The sequence below is a fragment of the Haliotis asinina genome, chromosome 4, assembly GCF_037392515.1.
Source record: "Haliotis asinina isolate JCU_RB_2024 chromosome 4, JCU_Hal_asi_v2, whole genome shotgun sequence".
NCBI lineage: Eukaryota > Metazoa > Mollusca > Gastropoda > Lepetellida > Haliotidae > Haliotis > Haliotis asinina.
This window is the reverse complement of record NC_090283.1, coordinates 46,098,109-46,118,731: the sequence shown is the minus strand read 5'-3', so window position 1 is coordinate 46,118,731 and position 20,623 is coordinate 46,098,109. Positions and strand designations below refer to the sequence as shown.

The 20,623-nt window shown below is 39.4% G+C and overlaps 1 protein-coding gene across 1 annotated transcript in view; it reads right to left on the bottom strand.

Moving 5' to 3' along the window:
• The window catches only part of LOC137282519 (gamma-aminobutyric acid type B receptor subunit 1-like), a 102,492-nt gene extending 88,381 nt beyond the window's left edge, over window positions 1-14,111 (bottom strand). The window contains exons 1-2 of the mRNA XM_067814277.1: window positions 13,854-14,111; window positions 11,968-12,105 (exon numbers count right to left, since the gene is read on the bottom strand). Coding sequence (XP_067670378.1) covers window positions 11,968-12,105; window positions 13,854-14,111 — 396 coding nt within the window. The remainder of the gene's footprint in view (window positions 1-11,967; window positions 12,106-13,853) is intronic.
• Between the last annotated feature and the right edge of the window lie 6,512 nt (window positions 14,112-20,623).

The following is a 20,623-nucleotide window of genomic DNA, read 5'->3' as shown; positions in this document are numbered from 1 at the left end:
ACGGCAACCTTGTCTCGGCTGTCTCGGACATGACAGCGATCAACTGACAGAGATGCACCCCTCCACGATAACAGACCCAACCTGTTCCGCCACGGCCACGCAATGTATTAGTATGCACTTGATCAGGCCAAACTGAATAATCTGTAGTTTCATTGCACCTTAACTCATCTCACCGCAGGTTGACATTGATGTACATCACACAGTCTCCATGGCGTTCTATATTTACTTTTAAATGTTGTGAAGACTTCAAGGTTAATATTTGATAGTTTATTGATATACAATAGATTATAGTTATTCATTTCACCCACATTTCTAACATCGAAAATGGGTATGTTGAAGCAGCTATCAAAATTGCCCAATGAAAGCATTCCACAAGTCGAATTCTGTAAGTGTGTTAAAGTATCCACGTGCTAACATACTCGTAACGAATGTTTAACACCGTATCTAAAACTTTCTTCACAGAAGAATTCAGTTGTGAATTAAATTTGCTCTGCACAGCAATAAATGTAGTATCCCTGCACAGAAATGGCACCAAATGATGATGGGTTTATTGATATGGATAACCAAACAAATTTATTTGTTGTATATTCTCTGTGCAGGTTTACATTTTCAGGACGAAACATGTTGAGAAAGACCGATATTTTCCTCTTGAAAATGTATTGTCGTTGTAACTATTGAAAGACGCATTTAAATTCGATATACAAGTACACAACCTGTGAAAACTGACTTCCGTAAGACTGCAAGCAATACGATGTCGTTCCACTTGCACTTCCGTTCCAAATAAACAGAAGCGACAAAATCCCACCCATAACAAAATCTTTTACTAAAAGGGACCGTGTGATACCATAACAGAGCATCTGTTTATGAATCACTGTGAACTAGCTTGGTGTCTGAGAAACGACCGTGCAGGTCCATGGCTTTTAAAGGACTGTGGTGTAAGCCACTTTCAACAGAATTACGGAAATTGCACCAGAAATGGCCTCAGATATACACCACAATGTGAAGAGCAATCAACAGATATAACCAGCTTAGTTTTGAACATTCAACCATAGGGTTCTGACACGCACGAAGAATCGTTAATCCTTAGCCCAATGGACATCTCTGACTCAACTTGCGTGTGCACTTGTACTTTGTATCATAGTCTTGTTTGTCACCCCAAAGCAACTCCACAGGCATTTGTAATACGGTCAACTTTAAATCGCAATTCGACCACACATTTACGAATTTACTGTTGTAGTTGCTGTGACGAAGAAACAGATATCTATTGAGAACCAGCGCCCTTTGGTCTTTCACGATTGGCGAGCATCTTGGATTAGGATTGTCAGCCCAAACAAACTGGTCAGACCAACACTTGTCTGAACCTGTAAACGATACAGTCACCGTTTGCGGTAATGGGGATGTACACAGGCGCGTAATTTGTCAGGACAAGTCGTTTATATGTGGACTGAAGTACTCACACATCATGACAGGTTGTACAAAACTATCGTTATTTAGAAGAATCTTCCAGTTACTGATTGGAAAATTATTTTGTCATCCCAGACTTCAAAATGTTAATCATCGGTTCCCGGTTGCGCAGATCGATGCTCATGCTGTTGACCACTGGATCCGACTGGGTCCAGACTCGATTTTTTATAGACCAGCCCCATAGAGCTTGAATATTGCTCGATGCGGCGTAAAACTAAACTCTCTCACTCAAAATGTCGATCTAGGTTTTCTTGATATTCGGAGTAGATAACAATCAAAAGCAGTTCATTGACAGAATTCTAATCATGAGAAATAGAATGTTCATTGACCAGAAACAAAAAATAAGACATTCAGTCTTCCATATAAAAGTCAAAGCTTGTTTGTTTTGGAACTACACATACACTGATAATACCTTTATGTTCTTTCACAACAGACGCAAAAATGCTCTCCCTATAGTTTCTTTGATTAAGGAAACCAATATGAATGGGAGTGAGTGAGTGAGTTTAGTTTTACGCCGCACTCAGCAATATCCCGGCTATATGGCGGCGGTCTGTAAACAATCGAGTCTGGACCAGACAATCCAGTGACCAACAACATGAGCATCGATCTGCGCAAGTCCACCCGATCCCGTTAGTCGTCTCTCAAGGTAAGCATAGTCGCCTGTTACGGCAAGCATGAGTTGCTGAAGGCCTGTTCTACCCCTGGACCTTCACGGGTCCCAATATGGAATGATGGTACTTAAATCAACAGGAAAGGACGCTGGATGCCTCTTTTCGGTTAAATTATTAGGATCGGTACCGCGAATAATATTTGTTACATTTGTTAGTGACGTGGTGCTCGCCGCACTCGAAAACAGTGTATGTGCACTGTCAAAGTACTGTCATAGCATGGATTGGACGAGAGATCAATATCACTGGCATCACAGATACCAATCGTAGTATTGAGCTACTAAATACGTAATCGTTGTCACTATACTGACAGTTAATAGTCCTAAACTCAGAATTGCTTGCAGAACAGGGCTTTTGGGGTTTGGTGACTATTCGGAAACGTTATAAAAGACAATCAGCTGAATCTTTTAAACCATTTTGAAGTCAGTTATTAGAGAAACGATAGATCAAAGTTGAAACAAATCAGGACCGTGACCTGAACGAACCGTGGTTGATATCTGCACAAACTATCTTCCAACAATTTCACGAACTGTATGTTAGACGCTTTCACTGAACTGTATCTATCGAGATTTCCCCAAACTAATGAAACTCCTTGTACGGTCGTGGCCAGCGAATATGTCCAGCTGTAAACGCTGTCGTGGACATTGACGTTCTCTGTCTCTTCGGAAACTAAGACATAAAGAAAGTGGTTTTACGTCCCTGGTTATACTAGTGCCGTGTGTCATCGGTTCTGGAGACGGACGCTGCTGAGGAAATTCAACCTCAATTCATCATTCCGACACTTAAGAGTACAGTTTGTGGCGAATACTTGAATCAAATGTGCGGGGATTTGAGTAACAGTAAAATAAACCTTACCAAATATGCCTATTGTATTGTATTACACAAATGAAAAGTGAAGCAGTTCTCCATCATTTATTTATCGTGCACTGAAAGAAATATGAATCGTTACAGGATGCGGCAATGATCGATCAATAGACACTAAAATATTATTGACATGAAAGATGTGTAATGGGCGGATGCAAATGAAATTCTTACCGTCATTACAAACACCTGGTGTAATTATAGATTAGATACACGTTATCCTATTGCAATAATTGTCATCACTAGGATGTCTTTTACTTCCATTGGACCATATTTGGGCAGAAACCAACCTTGGTTATTCTCTAACATTGGCTTGTCTTATTTACTAGTACATGTATGTAAATAGCAATAGTATGTAGGCTACTAAGGTTACACATGAACTTAAGTCTACCAGATGTTACTAACGTATGAATTTGAGTAACAGTTTGAGAGTGTTTTCACAATTTCTTTTACTGGCATTTGGAAGCTGGTATGTTCATGTTTCTGTATATCCCTTGCCCGGTAACAGCGGTAGCATTTAAACAAAACACAACGTCGTATCCACTGCATTAAGAAGTTGTCTATCCATCAAAAAGAAGGTGAAAAGAACATTGCTGCTTTGCGTTGCTTTCCGTTTTGCGTTGCTTTTTGAGCATTGATCTACACGATTGGGAAGCGATGAAGTGTCAACCATGTCGGCGAGCCTGACCACCTGATCCCGTTAAAGGTCTTTTACGACAAGCATCAATTGATCCTGAAGATCAATTCTGCTGTGTGTAGAAACCTCAAACGGCTGGAGCTTATTTCAGCTATACCGTGTTGACATTAAAATCACGTTCTTGAATTTCGATTAACTAGTATTACAAAAACAAAACACAACTAAATACCAGAGCTGGAACACTCGCTCAATACGGACGAGTTCAGAGTGGAACTTTGTGAAATTGATGAACTGTGGACCAACAAATTGTTCTGGACGTGAAAGTTTAGAGGGTTATATGACATGGAGTAATTGAATTATTTTCAGTCTTTCCATATCCATGCAATTTGCTTGGGCTTGACAGGGTATTGAAACTGCTTCTCCCTGAACAGTATCATTCACATCACGACGTCACGTTCAGAAATAAAACAAATCTAACTAACGCCTGCTATGACAACTAATTTGTGTATTCCCTTCGAGAATGAGACGTACATGGCACGCGGGACTACAAAATGTACTGAATTCTTGACACATTTGATTCACGCAAGGGGTTCTGTGGATTCAATAAGTCCAAACTGGATAAGGATATAATTGTGTATCTCGCAACACTTGATCGCGGTAACCTCAGAGTGAGTAAGTGGTTGGTGGGTGCGTCGGTCGGTGATTCATTGAATAAGTGAGTGACAGGAAGTAAGTGAGTGAGTGAGTGAGTGAGTGAGTGAATAAACCAAGTTACAATTGTTACTTGTGTTGGCGGACACAGCAGGATTTAGACGGGAGCAGGTGAGAGCCACAACACTTGCAATGTCCTACTGATTTCATGCTGACTGGCAGACTCCACGATCATAGAGGAGAATGCGTCCACGATCATAGAGGAGAATACGTCCACGATCATAGAGGAGAATGCGTCCTCTGACTCAGAGTCTATCCACGTCGCTCCTTTTCTACCAGATCATTCAACTTAGAAATAAAACCTGAAATCGATAATTTTACCTGTTTCCTTTCAAAAATGAATTTAGTTAATTTATAATCGGAAAAGCGTAAGACTAACTAGATGAAGCAGGATACTCAATCTGAATTCGAAATCTGTCCTTTTTTTCGTGGATTTCTAAAAGATCAATTAAATCCATGGATAATTACGAAATTGTAATATGAACGTGCTGAACGAGTTATGAAATAAAAAATATTGCTCAGTTTGATAGTGTTTTGTGCAATTTTGGAATTCGTTTGTATGAAATAGCTTGGACGTTATTACCATTTAAAGTATCAGAGTAATTATCTAATGGCCTTGGTATGGGATGTGGAACGGTAACAAGTTTGCTGGTCATGTTGAATACCAGGCTTCAAGTCGGTACAATATGCTCCTAGAATGTTGCTGAACGCGTCTTTAAATACTGCTCACTCACCGATTTCAAACAGACCAAGATTTAAAGCGTTCTGCGAATAATGGAACAATGGTTTATCTCTCTACAGAGTACATTGTCCTGTCGTTTCATTTAAATGAAGCCCTCAGATAATTTTCCTTCTTATGTATTTCCTCTTGAACATTTGTAAAAGCCTAGAAAAGCATTGTCGCACACGAACGCGGTATTTAGGGGTGCCAGTTACTCAGCTACATACAGATATACATTTTCTCTTGAATTAGGGGTCCTCCATGTTTAGTGGATCATCAAACTAAAATAGACACATGCTTGATTAAGAATTGATGAAATGGAAATTATGAGTTTTATTTGGAGTAGAATGGGCATCGATAAGGCGCGGAGTGTTCAACTTGTAGTTGAATTTGAAAATGAAAGTCACTTTGTATTGATGTACAGTATAGTTTCACCTTGAACTGGTGTCCTACATAGTGTACAAGTTGTTCAAGTGTAAAAATGTCTTTACTATCCATTGCATTTGTACAGTAAACACGGTAAGCAAATGTGACGGCCTTCTTCACTGACGTCACAGCTAATTGTTTCATGTCGCGGACAACGAAATACAGATAAAGAATCTTGCTAGGCACAATAGAGATGTGCGCATGTGATATGTATATGGTTATGTTTAACCATATGAGTAATACACGTGCTTCATTACTGTAGAGTTTATGGAATAGAGGTTTTTTATAGATGAGTCCTAAAGAAGAACTCAAAGATTTAGACCCTAACGTCTTTTTGCCGTTATCAACTTGGATGATCCCTCCCTCTTCAGCTCTATCTACTTCTTCACAAACGAAATATTACGTATCATATAATGTATGATGTCTCTTAAAATCATCTCAACACGAGACGGACCAAATCTTCTTCATGCTCATCTGCATCCTCTATATCTCTGGACAATGCTATCGAATTTGTGAAGAGAATGTTAATCTCAGACTTTCTGCAGCTGAATGTATTTAAATTCTCTTTGGAGATCTTCAGAGGTCGAGGATTGGCGATATCGCTTTACATCGCGGTAAGGCACTGAAATCTTTGAATTCGCAACACGGAAAGACAACATGACGTTGCATTGGTCAGATGTGTAAGGTTATAAAGGCGACACGAATAACAAAGGAACGTATAGCAATTTGGTCCTAATTACAATGTGCAATATTCCGTGAGAAGGAAGTATCGTAAAGCACGGTTTTCTTTCCTAACAATAGCCCGCGCGCAAGACAAAGTGATTGGACAGTGCAGTACATTTAAATAAACGAACAAACAAAGAAAGAAAATGTGTTATTATCAAACTGAAAGGAATCGCTGAATTACAGTTACTCAGGTAAAATCAAGCAAACAAGTACGGAATCGGGGCTTTGGTTTGGACACTGACAATGGGGAATAAAGTAGCAGCAGTTTCCAAAACAGCTCATTTCCTCCTCCGTTAGATTGGAAAGAGATTTAACTAAAATGCTAGCTCAATCGCTTATCATTTCAAGACAAGATTACTATAATTCCCTGTTATGTGGCATATGTTCAGCACTCCTTCATAAACATCACTTCTTTCAGGATGCAGCTGCCTGGATCGTTACCAGGGCACCTGAGCACCAACACATCTCAACTGTTTTTATACAGCTCCATTCGCTATCAGTTTCCTGCAAATTAAGGTTCAAAATCCTCTCCCACACTTTCCAATGTCTCAAGACGGATGGGTGAACACCCAGCTATGGGTTAACGCAGTTTCAGACGCGCAAAAGCAACTGTGTGAAATGTCCTGCCAGACAGCTTCATGTTATCGGCAAGGCCATTCACATTTCGAACAAACTTGAAACGGTATTTATACCCCATTTCTTCAAAGTTGCCTTTGACTGTTAAACCAAGAAGCACTGTGCTTATACAGTGAAATCTGTCTAAACCGGCATCTGTCCACTCCGGCAATCTCAGTCCCGTCCGTGGCTTGTACAATTACCACCAGATCTACAATCCGGCACATTGTCTAACCTGGATTGTTTCTTCATTCCCGATAAGTGCCGATTTAGACAGCTTCTTCTGTAGTGTGTACATACTGTGAATACGCGAAAGCGCCCGTAAAAGTCAACCTGAAATCTTTAGCACTATAGAGATTTATTAGATTAGATTGTACGTGAAAGATAAAATAACAAAGGCTCGTCTAAGCCATGTCCATAGTAACCAGCTGGGTGCCCCTTCAAAGAACAAATAAACGAACCAGTCACAGTAACCAGGCAATGTCCAGAGACGTGTTGACCGAGTGCTGCAGCTCGACTTGACATTGTGCAAGAGCGCCTGGTCTGACTGGTATGTTTGTGTCTTTTAAAACCCCACCCAGCAATATTCCAGTTAAATGCGGGTGGTATTGTAAATAATTGAGTTTGGTCAGTGATCAGCTTCATGGGCATCGATCTACGCATTTGACATGCGTCAACATGCTTGACCCACCCGATCCTGTGTTTCGTTTCATACGTCAAGCATCCTTCTAGCTCAGATCTCCACAGGTTCCAGCTTCGGTATTGAACTGTTTCACTGTGGCGCTTTCGCTAGTCAATGTTTCGTTTTCGAGTTCATTAGTTGCCTTTCTTGAGAAAATGTATAGTTAGATTGCTTTATTTCATTTATATCTGGATTATTGCAATAAATATAGCATCAAAAAGAACGGCGTAATTACAAAACAAAGTTTGTTGTATTTTCAGATGGGCGGCAGTCCTACGCATTTTGACGTTTATATGATTTTGCTGTCTCATACAGACAGACAGCTTGGAGAACAGTATAGATAAGCCAGGTCTGGAAGATGTTATGGCTATATATGGATGAAGAGCATGCCTCTGCCATCTCACGTTACACTAGGATGAGCGGTTGTAGTGTCCGTTGGAACTCCATGCTATGCCTTGTTTGGAAGCTTGGCCGCTGTTGTTGCTAGGTGATTTCAATTATTACTGGACACATGACTATGATGTTTTGTTCCATACTGATGTTGTCGATACACTGTCGATGGATTCAGTACCACCAGCCTATTGTATACTGTCACTGCAGATATTTTTGGTGTATAGTGTTAATTTAAGTTCATAAATTTATAACCATATCACTTTATTGTACAGAATTCAGAAAGAACTTCGTGTAATCTTCTGGGTTTGCTAATTATTTCAACTTGCAAAGAGACAGATATCACTTTTACTGAAACTCTACTATCAATATGTACTGAACAAAAATAGTAAATATGATGATGTATATATTCATTGAGATACTGATAAAATATCAGTCTTAAAAATACCAATATCCCTAACTTATTTTGTCCAGTATACTTATTACAAAGAAACGTTACCACTAGCAACAATTGCTTCAGTTTCGAAATAGACATGAAACACCTTCGGAGAAAGTCATTCTATGCATTCATTCTTGATGCCACAGACACGAGGTCGTGTTTCTCTTGCAGACTAATACATAATGTTTGATAGCCAGATAAGCAGTATCAAACTACATCACTGTCCACAGTCAAATCCGTCATGTATACGCCCACACAAACACGTTGCCCCTGGCGGTGAAGATCAAGAGCACTTGAGCAATATCAAAAGCGTTAATGTTGAGATGCTTGTGGCGGCGACCTAATTGTATATGTAAACTCTAGGTATTTACTGACCTTTGCTGAGAAACGCACACACATAGAGGGACACGGACGCAGAGACTCGCACTTACACACAGATAGATAGATAGATAGATAGATAGATAGATAGATAGATAGATAGATAGATAGATAGATAGATAGATAGACTAATTTCGTTTTGAGTAACACAAAGCTTTGGTAGTCTTGATATGGCGGAAATATTGCTGTTTTAATTCGACGTTAAACAATATTCACACTCACTGCCCGCGAAAACAGGGGGTTACTAGTTACATACTAAAATTCCAAACATTCATCAGCTGCACCCGATTCATATAGCACCATGTTTCCTCTTAAACAACCCAATATATTGATTTATTTCGTAATTATTTCAGCCTAATATACATGTCAATAACGCACCGTCGTTAATGCACCTAAACCTTTCGCGACAATTACTGTTGATAATCCGCAAGAAAACACCGTGTGCCGAGCAGCCAGTTACATATTTGCTTAAAAGCCGGTTAAACATAAAGTTTTCAAATCAGGAAACTATTTGGATTGACTTGAAAAATTTAATGCAACTTGAAATGATTTTACCACAGATCTGATACGCCTGAAGTGTTGAGAACGAAGGAATTTGTTCCAACGTCAATATAACACACATTTGGTTTCTCAAAGTGTAATGAAACATGACAATAGACAATATTTGTTGCACAATTCGGTCGAACACATTACCAAGATCCTTTACTCTTCGAGAAGTGAAGACAGAGATTGTGCGCTCAGTTAGAGCTTTATGCCAGTGTACAAATATTTGACGAGCATTATCTGACTTGGTGTCCTACAAGTGTGTTTTGAAAACAGCCTGGTGTTCAAAAGGGAAACACAATACTATGATGGGTGTTTAAGTCCGGAAACCGGAAACACGATTTACAGCTTTGGAAGAAATACAATTATGATTGGAAATTCGTAGTATTTAGTAGGTGACGTGGCATGACATGACATGACATGATGTAGTTCTTGTATCCTCTTTATGCCTAGAAATTGTCTTTTTCTGTCTTTCTCAGAATTCGACATGCATGGTATCCAGTCAAACGCTATTTTGTCGAAACTAGAGAATCATAGGTAAATGTTTCGGCTATCAGATGTTCGACATACCAGCAACATTTGTGCATCAAGGGTATTGAGGGGCTAAGCTTCCATTTTTTTAAACACTCAGAAATTCGACACATCAAAATTTGATTGTAACGGGTATAAATATCGATGCATGTTGCTCGAGGCTATGAATGGATGAGGTAGAATACAACAATGGAAGTACAACATGTTCATCTGTAAGAGAGTGAGTGAGCGTGTTAGTTTCACGCCGCACTCAGCAATATTCCAGCTATATGGCGGCGGTCCGTAAAACATCGAGTCTGAACCAGACAACCCAGTGATCATCAACATGCGCATCGATCTGTGCAATTGGGGACTGAAGTCATATGTCAGCCAATTCAGCGATTATCTAAACGTGTAAACTTGTTAAGGGCAATTTAATATCGTTTTAAGCTGTTAATAATATTCCAACCTCATGACCTTAAGGACACAGAAATAAATCGCACTCTGTCGTGATAGTAGCGGAAAAAAGGACTAGTCTACCCGTTCGGCTGAATGAGTGGTTGAAAAATAATTACATGTCGGACTGTGTTCATGCTTTTTGGAAGCATTTGCCTCGCAGCAACATTGGCTTGTTGTAGAAGGCAGCAAGGTAAATTCTAATCAGATTCTAGAAAGAAATTGTCTGCTAGTCATTATATTCAGTGATACTCATGAAGTCAATCACTGGATTGTCTGGTAAAGACTCATCTCATGGCTACCGGTACATACCTTGACTAGAACTATTGCTCAGTGCCGCGTCTAACAACCACAGCAATATTTGTTGAAAATCGTTCCAACAGGGCCAAAAGTTCGAATCACTAAACTGAACGGAATGGACTAATTTCTTAACATGTTTATGCCGTTTTATGTCAATATACCTTCTTTAAATAATCACCGTGTACAAGTGCGCGCGGGCTAAACGTATTCCTTATTTAGACGTCTTTTTGATCGCTTATGTAAACCCTCGGATAAGTAGTTATGTAGTTCCACACTTCCATACAGCGGTGTTTCAGAGAGTTCAAAGTATCAAAAACCTTTAAAATCCGATTAAACAGACAGAATGTCATTCACCGCCTCACTGCTTTATAAGAAGACAGACCAAGCTGCAAGTGAAAGAAATGCTGAAGAGGGTTTGACAAGTCGTAGAATATTTAATAGTCGTTCTTAAAGAAAGTCAGAATTTCGATTACATCTTCCCGCATTTTGTATCTTTATCCGGCTACAATCTAATTAACTTTCCATCACCATACGGCACTGTTCTTACCTTGTTCATCAAACGTCTTTTCATTCGTGCTTTTTTATTGTTCATATATTTGATTTGAGTCATCACATTTTGCGTTCTTCTGGCTGACATACCAACATTAATCTGAATAATGTATTCCCCTCCAAGAAAAAACCATAGTCAGTAATTCGGTATCATTGTTCCCTGCTCTTTAAATTTAACCATTTTATATAACATCGAGAAGTGTTCGAAATAATAGATCTCCCCCATCTCTTGTGTATGTGTTTATCAGATAGTGCCAAAACCATGGCATCTGTCCCAAACACTGGCAGAGACAAGTCAATCATTCGCATAAAAGAACGGCATATATTACAGCAAACAACTGCGTCAGAAGTCTTTTTTAACGCTCATGAGCAGATTGCGAAACGTCCTCCACATATCTACCATAATATTTGTGAAGGTTTACGAAGGTTTACGAAGGCTTCGAATGTCGTAAAAATCATCGCCCCGTCCACATCCTGGTTAGAATTGTCTTCAGCAACCTATGTTTGTCGTAACAGTGTGATTAACGGGATCGGGTGGGCAGGCTCGCTGAATCGGTTGAAACATCGTATCCGTAGGTCAATGCTCATGTTGTTGATCACTAGACTGTCTAGTACAGACTGTATTATGTACAGACAGCATAGCTGGAATATTGCTGAGAGTGTGGCTTTAAATAACAGACCAACGTATGCGTGTGAACCTCAATGATAATTGCGGACCTTAAAACTAAACTAATTATAATGGCAATCTTCGACAAAAAGGGAGACAAAAAGGGAGACAAGCTGTGATGCAACAACAAATGTCTTCGGTAAAGACGAAAAACAGCCTGCATGAACACTGCGAGTCACTGTGACACATTGAGACACCTCAACGATCATTTGACGTCTACTAACCTGCGTGATATTCCATAAAAATGACGCTTGGGCCGTTGCTTCACTGACGGACGAACAACCATCACCGAGGATGGCGATTTTCGTCGGAGGGTCATACAGGAGTCTGTACATCTCATTGATTCCCAATCCTGGATTGCACTGAAATTGATGAAGAAGGAGACATGATATTTGACAGCAACACAAAAAAATTAACAAGCTTATCATTTTTTTTGTGTGTGTGTGTGACAGGGTGCTTTCATTTTTATACTGCCGGATACACCCTATCCATCAACTTATGTAACGTATTGCATTATAACTATAGGGGCACTAATCATCTCGGGCACCTTATACTTCCTTCTGTCGTCAGTTTCCAACATTATCTATAATTGCTTTCGATGGCGCTGCAAGGAGTCGACGACACGTGGTTATTACATAAGGATAATGTTGTTATCAAGTTGCTGCTTCTTGTATTTTGCATCAGTCCTGTCGTCCCTTGACAGACTCGTGTTCAATTAAAGTTTTGACAGAGAAAGCCTTTTTGAAACTTCAGCTGAAGAGAGACACTTAAAGCGTCCAGATTTGTGTGCTGTGAAATAATGAAGTATATTGATTTAAGTGACTTAAAAATTAACGGTGCTGTGTATCTAATGAACATGTAAACATGTGAATGGCAACATAGTTGTTTTTCTGGGTATTCGCATATTCTTCTGAACGTAGGAATATACCTTGTTATACCTTGTTTCAAATTGCAAAGGAAACGGGATTAGACACAAAATATTATTTTAATATAGTACCAAAATACTGATTAACTTCTTTTCTGGTACATAGGATTCAACAGATGGAATGGAATGACACAGAAGGCGAGAATTCTAAATTACAGTTCCACGCGAAATATCCACCCGCCCGCTACCCCAATACAGTTAGGCCAGTAAATCCAATCACTGTCCCCACTGGCTTCTGAATTTTCAAAGGGTTCTCTTGTAAATACATCAGTCTCTCTCTGACTTGCTAACTTATAACACAACTTGTTAAGTTATAACACACTCTTATATCATGCAAGAGTACGGCCTGATGAAGTGTTCGTGATATTAGCAGATTATAGACTAGTGAATCATTTTGTTGGCTAGTAACTTTCAGGAATATACAGCTCGGCTGGGTACCTCATTTGGAAACTGTTTCTCATACTGGAAAGGACTCAAATATTTTTTAGAAATGATGCAGCAAAGAAAATGAAGCTAGACACAAAAAAATATTTTCAAATTGAACATATCTGAATACAATGTACTCCAAGTACGCCATATGCTCAAGTAGATGTGAGTGAGTGAGTTTTACGCCGCTTTTAGCAATATTCCAGCAATATAACAACAGAAATGGGCTTCACTCGTGGGGAATCGAACCCGGATCTTCAGCGTGACGAGCCACGCTGTAACCATTAGGCCAACCCAGTGCCCCTGATTTAGGTATTTAGAATTAGGTACAAAAATTATTGAAACGCCAGTGACTCCCCTTTTATCCAATATGTTTGACATGCGCTGTCACAATTAACCATTTTTCCGCCTCTGAAGTTAGATGTTTAATCTTTAATCATCATTTTTAGATGTTAGTGAGCCAACCGGTACTTTGTTGACTGTTTGAAACATTCTTTACTTCGCCTCGTTTTTCAAGGCAAATACATTATTGCGACCCTTTGATAACCTTCCAATTAATTTGGTATCAAGCATGTTTTCAAGGATGTTGATCAAATACAGCCTTGTCAGGGATTTACAGTGCCAATTAACGGGATTACTATTGAGAGTACCGCGGACAAAAACGCTACAACGGACGTCTGGATCAAATGAGATCATACAATGGGGTCAAACTGATCAATTGATCAAGGCTAGTGGTTTTAATGAATATCGTTAACCTACCTTAGTATTTCTCCATTCCATGATGAGATTATAATTAGGTAGGATATCCGTCCGAGCATTGATATGATCAAGAGCCATCTCAGCAGCCGTCAAAGCGCTTTCTCCCCCTCCCCATCCTCCAGTGAGGGGGAAAAGTCCAAGAATTGTCAGATTCCGGAGACCATTGCTGTATTGTAGGCTCCCCAGCGTCTGGAGATCCACTATCACAATGATGAAATAGAAATTGAGGAATACTGTAGTTTTATAATTGGCCATCATGATGTCAGACGCTGAGATGCCGCAAGACTTATAAGGTTTGTCCTTCTGCAGCAACTACACAATCCTATTGTAGGATGAGAATAACATCGCACAGACACTGCGGCTTAGTCCTCAGCACATAGGAATAAGTGCGCTTCTGGTTTCTTAAGCGACGCTGTTCACACACTTCGGTAACTGAAGCTCTCCTTGGGGCTTGAGGATCCAGGCACAATGGGTGACGACTATCAGCTTGTAACGAGACAAATAAAATCGATTGGCAAGGTAATTTTACTGTAAACAAGGTCAGGCTATTTGTAACAAATATCTCCAGGGTAACAACATTTGAGAGAATATAATAAATTAATGGCCCATAAACGTTTTAACTGTGGAAGTAAGGTGATGTCACACTGGTTTGTAGCCATTAACTTGATGGGAGTTATGCGGCGCTAAAATTAGCAGGTCAATAAAGGTTGGTTTCTCAGGTGATACACCTTTTTTCCAGGTAAATGTCAGACACCTGCCCTTTGCTGTGGGCAGAAATAACGAAATGACTCGAAATTTAAACCGATGTTATCAGACACAAGTCCCGGTTTCCCAAAGCGACCTTAGCGTTTAGACCTTCGTAAACTTATGCATAAGAATGTTGCTACCGTCTTAGCGATACAATCACTTTGCGGAAGGGAGCCCTGGTGTTCGTGATGCATAGAGGTGATAAAGGGGTCTAAAGAAATGTTAAGTTGCTGCCCAAGGCAATGTCTGCCGTAGGGATACAACATGGACAGTGCCACCGTAAATATAATCTGGTTATTCGCTAAAGCTTATGCAAAGCCAGCCTATTATTTCCTACATCGCACCTTCTGCAAAAGATGAGCGCAATCCTCTTTTAATGTGAAACCTGGTGCGTCCGGATCCTATTAATCCTTGCTAAAACCGGTATTCCAGGTAACTGCCTTTGGCAACATTTGTGTACAATAACAATTTGCCGATCCGAAAGTACCTTAATCTTGTTAAAGATTCGTCCGTACAAACATGGTTTCGTGGTTCCCGAAAGCATGAAGTGCTGATAGAAATCGTGTACCGGGTTTCGACTTTAACCCTAAACACTGCACTCCCATGTTGATATGAGTTATGTATTAGAAATGTTTCGACACGTGTACACAAAAGTTGTAGGAACTTATGCCCTTCATTGCTAAATCAAATCAGGTTTGGCATAAATGCAATATTTCAGACTGCACTCTTGCTCCTGGGTCTTAATCTTTGGACGTTTCCGTCCGATGCGACAGTTTTTGTGGTGAAATGTCAAATAAATACTCGGTCGTGTCACACATATGTATATATGTATTAACATACTGCAGAAGCGACCTGCCGTTTATGCAGTTATTGGAAACATCACTCGGAGGAAGCAATCACCGAGAGCAATAACCTAGAGCCGACTCATAACAAAACGTTTCTTAATATTGAACTGGTCAGTTTAGGCGAATATCTTGGTTGTACTAGGAATTCAAGAGGGAAGATTCCATAAACATTTCCTGCGTTGGCACGAGCTGACACATCTCTAACCATCATGTGGAATGCTGACCCTACTAAAAATGCAAGGCTACCTCTTTCCTGGGTCGGACGACGCAATAACACCAATGTTGTCGGAAGTTATTGTATTAATAATGTCAGGATAAAATTGCCCACGAGTTAAGGAGTCGAATTACTCATGTGAGAATAACCAACGACAGCGATTTTTGTTGCAACGATCTATGTGAGGATAACTAATCCCGACTACGTTTGAACTGGTATTGCCTGAAGACTAATTAATGACTGAGAAATACCTAATACCAACGCTTTTAGAACAGGGGAATCAATCAGATGAGAATAACTAATTCCATTTCAATAAAGAGAAATGGAATGAACCGTGTGAACCGTGTGAGAATAACTATTGCCAAAGTCTGTTTTCGGAATCAACTGTGATTGTGAGAATAACCTGTTCAAATGGCTTTAGAACTAGATCGACTGTGTGAGAATAACTAATCAAACGTGATTAGAGCTGGAATAAAGAAATATGAAAAAACGAAAACTACTTATGATCAGCTAGAATCAACCATGTGAGAATATCTAATGCCAACGACTTCGTAGCACCTGTAATTAACTATGTGAGAAGAACTAATGGCAACGACTCAGTAACACCTGTAATTAACTATGTGAGAAGAACTAATGGCAACGACTTCGTAACACCTGTAATTAACTATGTGAGAAGAACTAATGGCAACGACTTCGTAGCACCTGTAATTAACTATGTGAGAAGAACTAATGGCAACGACTCAGTAACACCTGTAATTAACTATGTGAGAAGAACTAATGGCAACGACTTCGTAACACCTGTAATTAACTATGTGAGAAGAACTATTGGCAACGACTTCGTAACACCTGTAATTAACTATGTGAGAAGAACTAATGGCAACGACTCAGTAACACCTGTAATTAACTATGTGAGAAGAACTATTGGCAAGGACTTCGAAACACCTGTAATTAACTATGTGAGAAGAACTAATGGCAACGACTTCGAAACACCTGTAATTAACTATGTGAGAAGAACTATTGGCAACGACTTCGTAACACCTGTAATTAACTATGTGAGAAGAACTATTGGCAACGACTCAGTAACACCTGTAATTAACTATGTGAGAAGAACTAATGGCAACGACTTCGTAACACCTGTAATTAACTATGTGAGAAGAACTACTGGCAACGACTCAGTAACACCTGTAATGAACTATGTGAGAAGACACGACTTCTGAATCGATTGTGTGAGAATGAGTAATGGAATGCTATTAGAACTGGAATCAAATAGTTCCGAATAACTAATGGAATCAGTTCCGTGACAATAACTGATGCCAACTAGTTACGAACAACTGGAATCAACTATGTCGGAGGTGAAGACAATACAAACACATTTAGAACAGCTACAATCAAAATGATACTAACGATTGTCAACGCCTCTCAGACAAGATGGTGAAAGAAAGAACGACAATTGCCAAGAACGTAACCACGTAAGACAGTATGTAATGCCAACTGCTACTGCAACTATGTGACAATTATTATATCAGATGTTTTGGAAGAACTGTATACGATCATTCATGCAGGAATAACTAATGGCAATGACGTCAGAACAACTTCATGCATGTAAGAATAACTTATGCCTACTATTTCGAACAACTGCAGCCAGACATAACTAATCAAAACAACTAATGCCAACAGATTTAACACTGGTTCAACCATGTAAGAATAACGTATGCCAACGACTTCAGATCAGGTGGAATCAAATATACGACAATAGCTAATACCAACGATTGGAGAACCACTGCAATATACCATGCTGAGAAAACCAAACTACGTGAAAAAAATACTCGAGCCAGCAGTCAGAAATAATGGCGTAACGTCTCATCAAAGGCGGAAAAGGTACCAGCAAAGGTAGATGAATTAGAACAGAGTGTAAGATTAGCTGGAATCATCGAGTGGGGGTGTATTTGCGTCAGCTGTGATTAATGAACTAGTGAGCAACGCGACGTAATAAGAAAAGACACTCTGAAAAGAATTGGTAGTGGAACCAAGAAAAAAATAAGATATTATTGTAGTTAACTATTGTTGTCGGCGTCTTAGTGAGTGAGTGAGTGAGTGTGTGTGTGAGTGAGTGAGTGAGTGAGTTAATATTTAACCTCACATCGGCAGTATTTCAGCCATATCGTGACGAGAGCATGTTTGACATTAAAATGGAACACGTGTATTGTAGAAACACCTGTCGTCAAAGGACAGGAAAACAACTAGAATATCACAATCACATTAAAACTACTGTGGAAAGGTGAAACTAATGGCATTATTTGGACAATACGACATAAAACATGGGCTAGACATTGCAAACAACTGAAGGTAGATCACCATACTAAAGTTCATGGGGACTTACAGTACGTTTGCTACCAGCATTTATCAGAGTCGTAAGATAATTCTTTTTTTTTTTTATCTCATTCTGATGTAAGAGAAACCTGAATGATAGTTGGAATGATAGAGAATGAGTGAGTGAGGGAGTGAGTTTAGTTTTACTCAGCAATATTACAGCTATATCGCGGCGGTCTGTAAATAATCAAGTCTGGACCAGACAATCCAGAGACCAATAGCATGAGCATCGATTTGCGCAATTGAGAATCGAGGACATGTGGCAACCAAGTCAGCGAGCCTGACCACCCGATCCCGTTAGTCGCCTCTTACGACAAGCATAGTCACCTTTTATGGTAAGTATGGGTTGCTGAAGACCTCTTCTACCCCGGGACCTTCACGGGTCCCGAATTATAGAAAGGTATGTTTTCTGTATAACACCGCATTCAACAATATAACAGCTATATGGCAGCCTGTACATATCTGAGTCTTGACTGACAATCCAGTGATCACCAATATGAGCATCGATCTACGCAATTGTGTCAACAGTCAGCGAGACTGTTCACCTGATCCCGTTAGACACCTCAGACGACAAATAAAGGTTATTGAAGACAAGTTCTATCCTAGATCTTCAAGAGTTCGATCCTTGGATCCGAACCCGCCAATTTCGGCATACAAAAAAAATTAAATCGGCACAGAATCCATTCGTCTATTCCTGCTTCACAGTCACGTCATGACCGTTATTAGCAAAGATGTGGTATCAACAAAGCAACGACAGTTTGGAAATAAGATGGCAGAAGAATTAGCCCCTATCATATGAGTTTTCTTTTAATGACGTGAGTGACAGTTTAGGAACAGTTGATGGTTTTACGACAATCTTTCATAACACTGTTAATGCATATACATAAAAGACCAGAAATAGAACTAAAATATTACAATTATCAGTGTTTCTTATTTTATGTCAAAGATAGTGTCAGTACTGCAAGAAAGCAAAATCCTAAAAAGCAGTTACAACAAGACATCTTGGGAAGCTCCAGGAACCATTCACATAAATGTCATTGAGGGATGATGAAATCAGATCCGCAGACAGATTTAAGCGAAACTATCAAACCAACGAACTGTATGTTTAATAAGGTAAAAAATCAGTGGGCACAGCTGTTGCGAAGCGCCTAAGGCACCTATCACACTGTCAGATACATGATGAGCACTGCTCATTCAGAGCAAACACCGGGAGTGTATGGAAGCTGAAAATCGTTGACCGGGATGTATAGCTCTCCGTCCTGTAAAACCCGCGTTTTATATACACAGTCAAGTTATAAATGAGGTTTCTGAGGAGGGGGTTAGAAATTCAATCGCAAATAACAGCCCATGATATTCAGCTCCCGACTCTACTTTCTGATATGAAAGATCAATGTGAAAGTACGCGAGGAAAATGGATCCATGCCCAATGATAACTACACCACAAATATCAATTTAGAAGCAAGTGTTTAACATTAAAACCCCGGTCTTAGTTCTAGTCCTCTTTTCAAAACAATATCATTTGAAGTATTATGGAAACTTCCTCGTTATGCATTGTATAATTCCAGGTTACCACCCAAAAATAACAGATTTATACAAAGTAGGCGTTGTGAAATGAAGTGCCTATTCTAAACGATAATATACTGTTTGTTTACGACAGGTCTTGATGAAACAGATTTCTGGTGGACTTCAGGGTATGAGCTATTATGCTAAATATATATTTCCCGTATGCGAAGAAAACACGGCCCATATACATGTGTTTCTGTCTAATAGGGAGAGGATGTTTAATCTGAGTTTGTCTTTGCCTCTGGTCTCTATGCTACTCTGCCCAAGAGGAATGAATGATCCAAATATAATTGTTGTATTGAGCAATATGTACTAAGATATATTACTTTTCCTACATGGCAAAATATTGATCAGTCTGGAAGCAAACATGTATATTGCCGAGTTGTGACCTGCATGTATTATCTTACAAGAAGACGTATATACAAATGACCTTTATCATAATTTGTTTGTTGAACGCCGCAAACAGCATTAGTTCAGTTTTAAGACGTTGTAACGAAGTGATATTCGTTGAGTGTTCTTGTATAATGTATTGTCACGATGTATTGTAAATGAACTCCATGATTTTGACTGCGTGACAAAACAGATACTGTGCGTGACAGAAAATAAACATTACACCTGGAAAATGTTCCGAATCATGAGGTGAAGCTTGCGGACACATGTTTTTTTACAACAATTTAATAGTTTTTTCAATTACTATTTACACGTGTCTATGTCATAATGATATACAAGGGCTGATAATGTATGAACGAACTGTTTGTACAAAGTACTTTTACATACCTCTCCAAAGTAAATTAAGTACATCCACCAGAATATATATGATTGCCTCCACATCATCAAATCCAAAGACACGAGGCAAAAAACAGAACAATCATACTCCGATTTCGGTGTAGGTTTTGATTTTTCACCTGTTGTGTAGTATGATGCTGTGAAGTGTGGCACTTATCCCTTCCACAGAAGCAATGGGTCAATATGAGTGACGCTGCTTTCTCCTTAAAATGATAACCTTGTCAATTGTTCAAAAGCATTCCAAA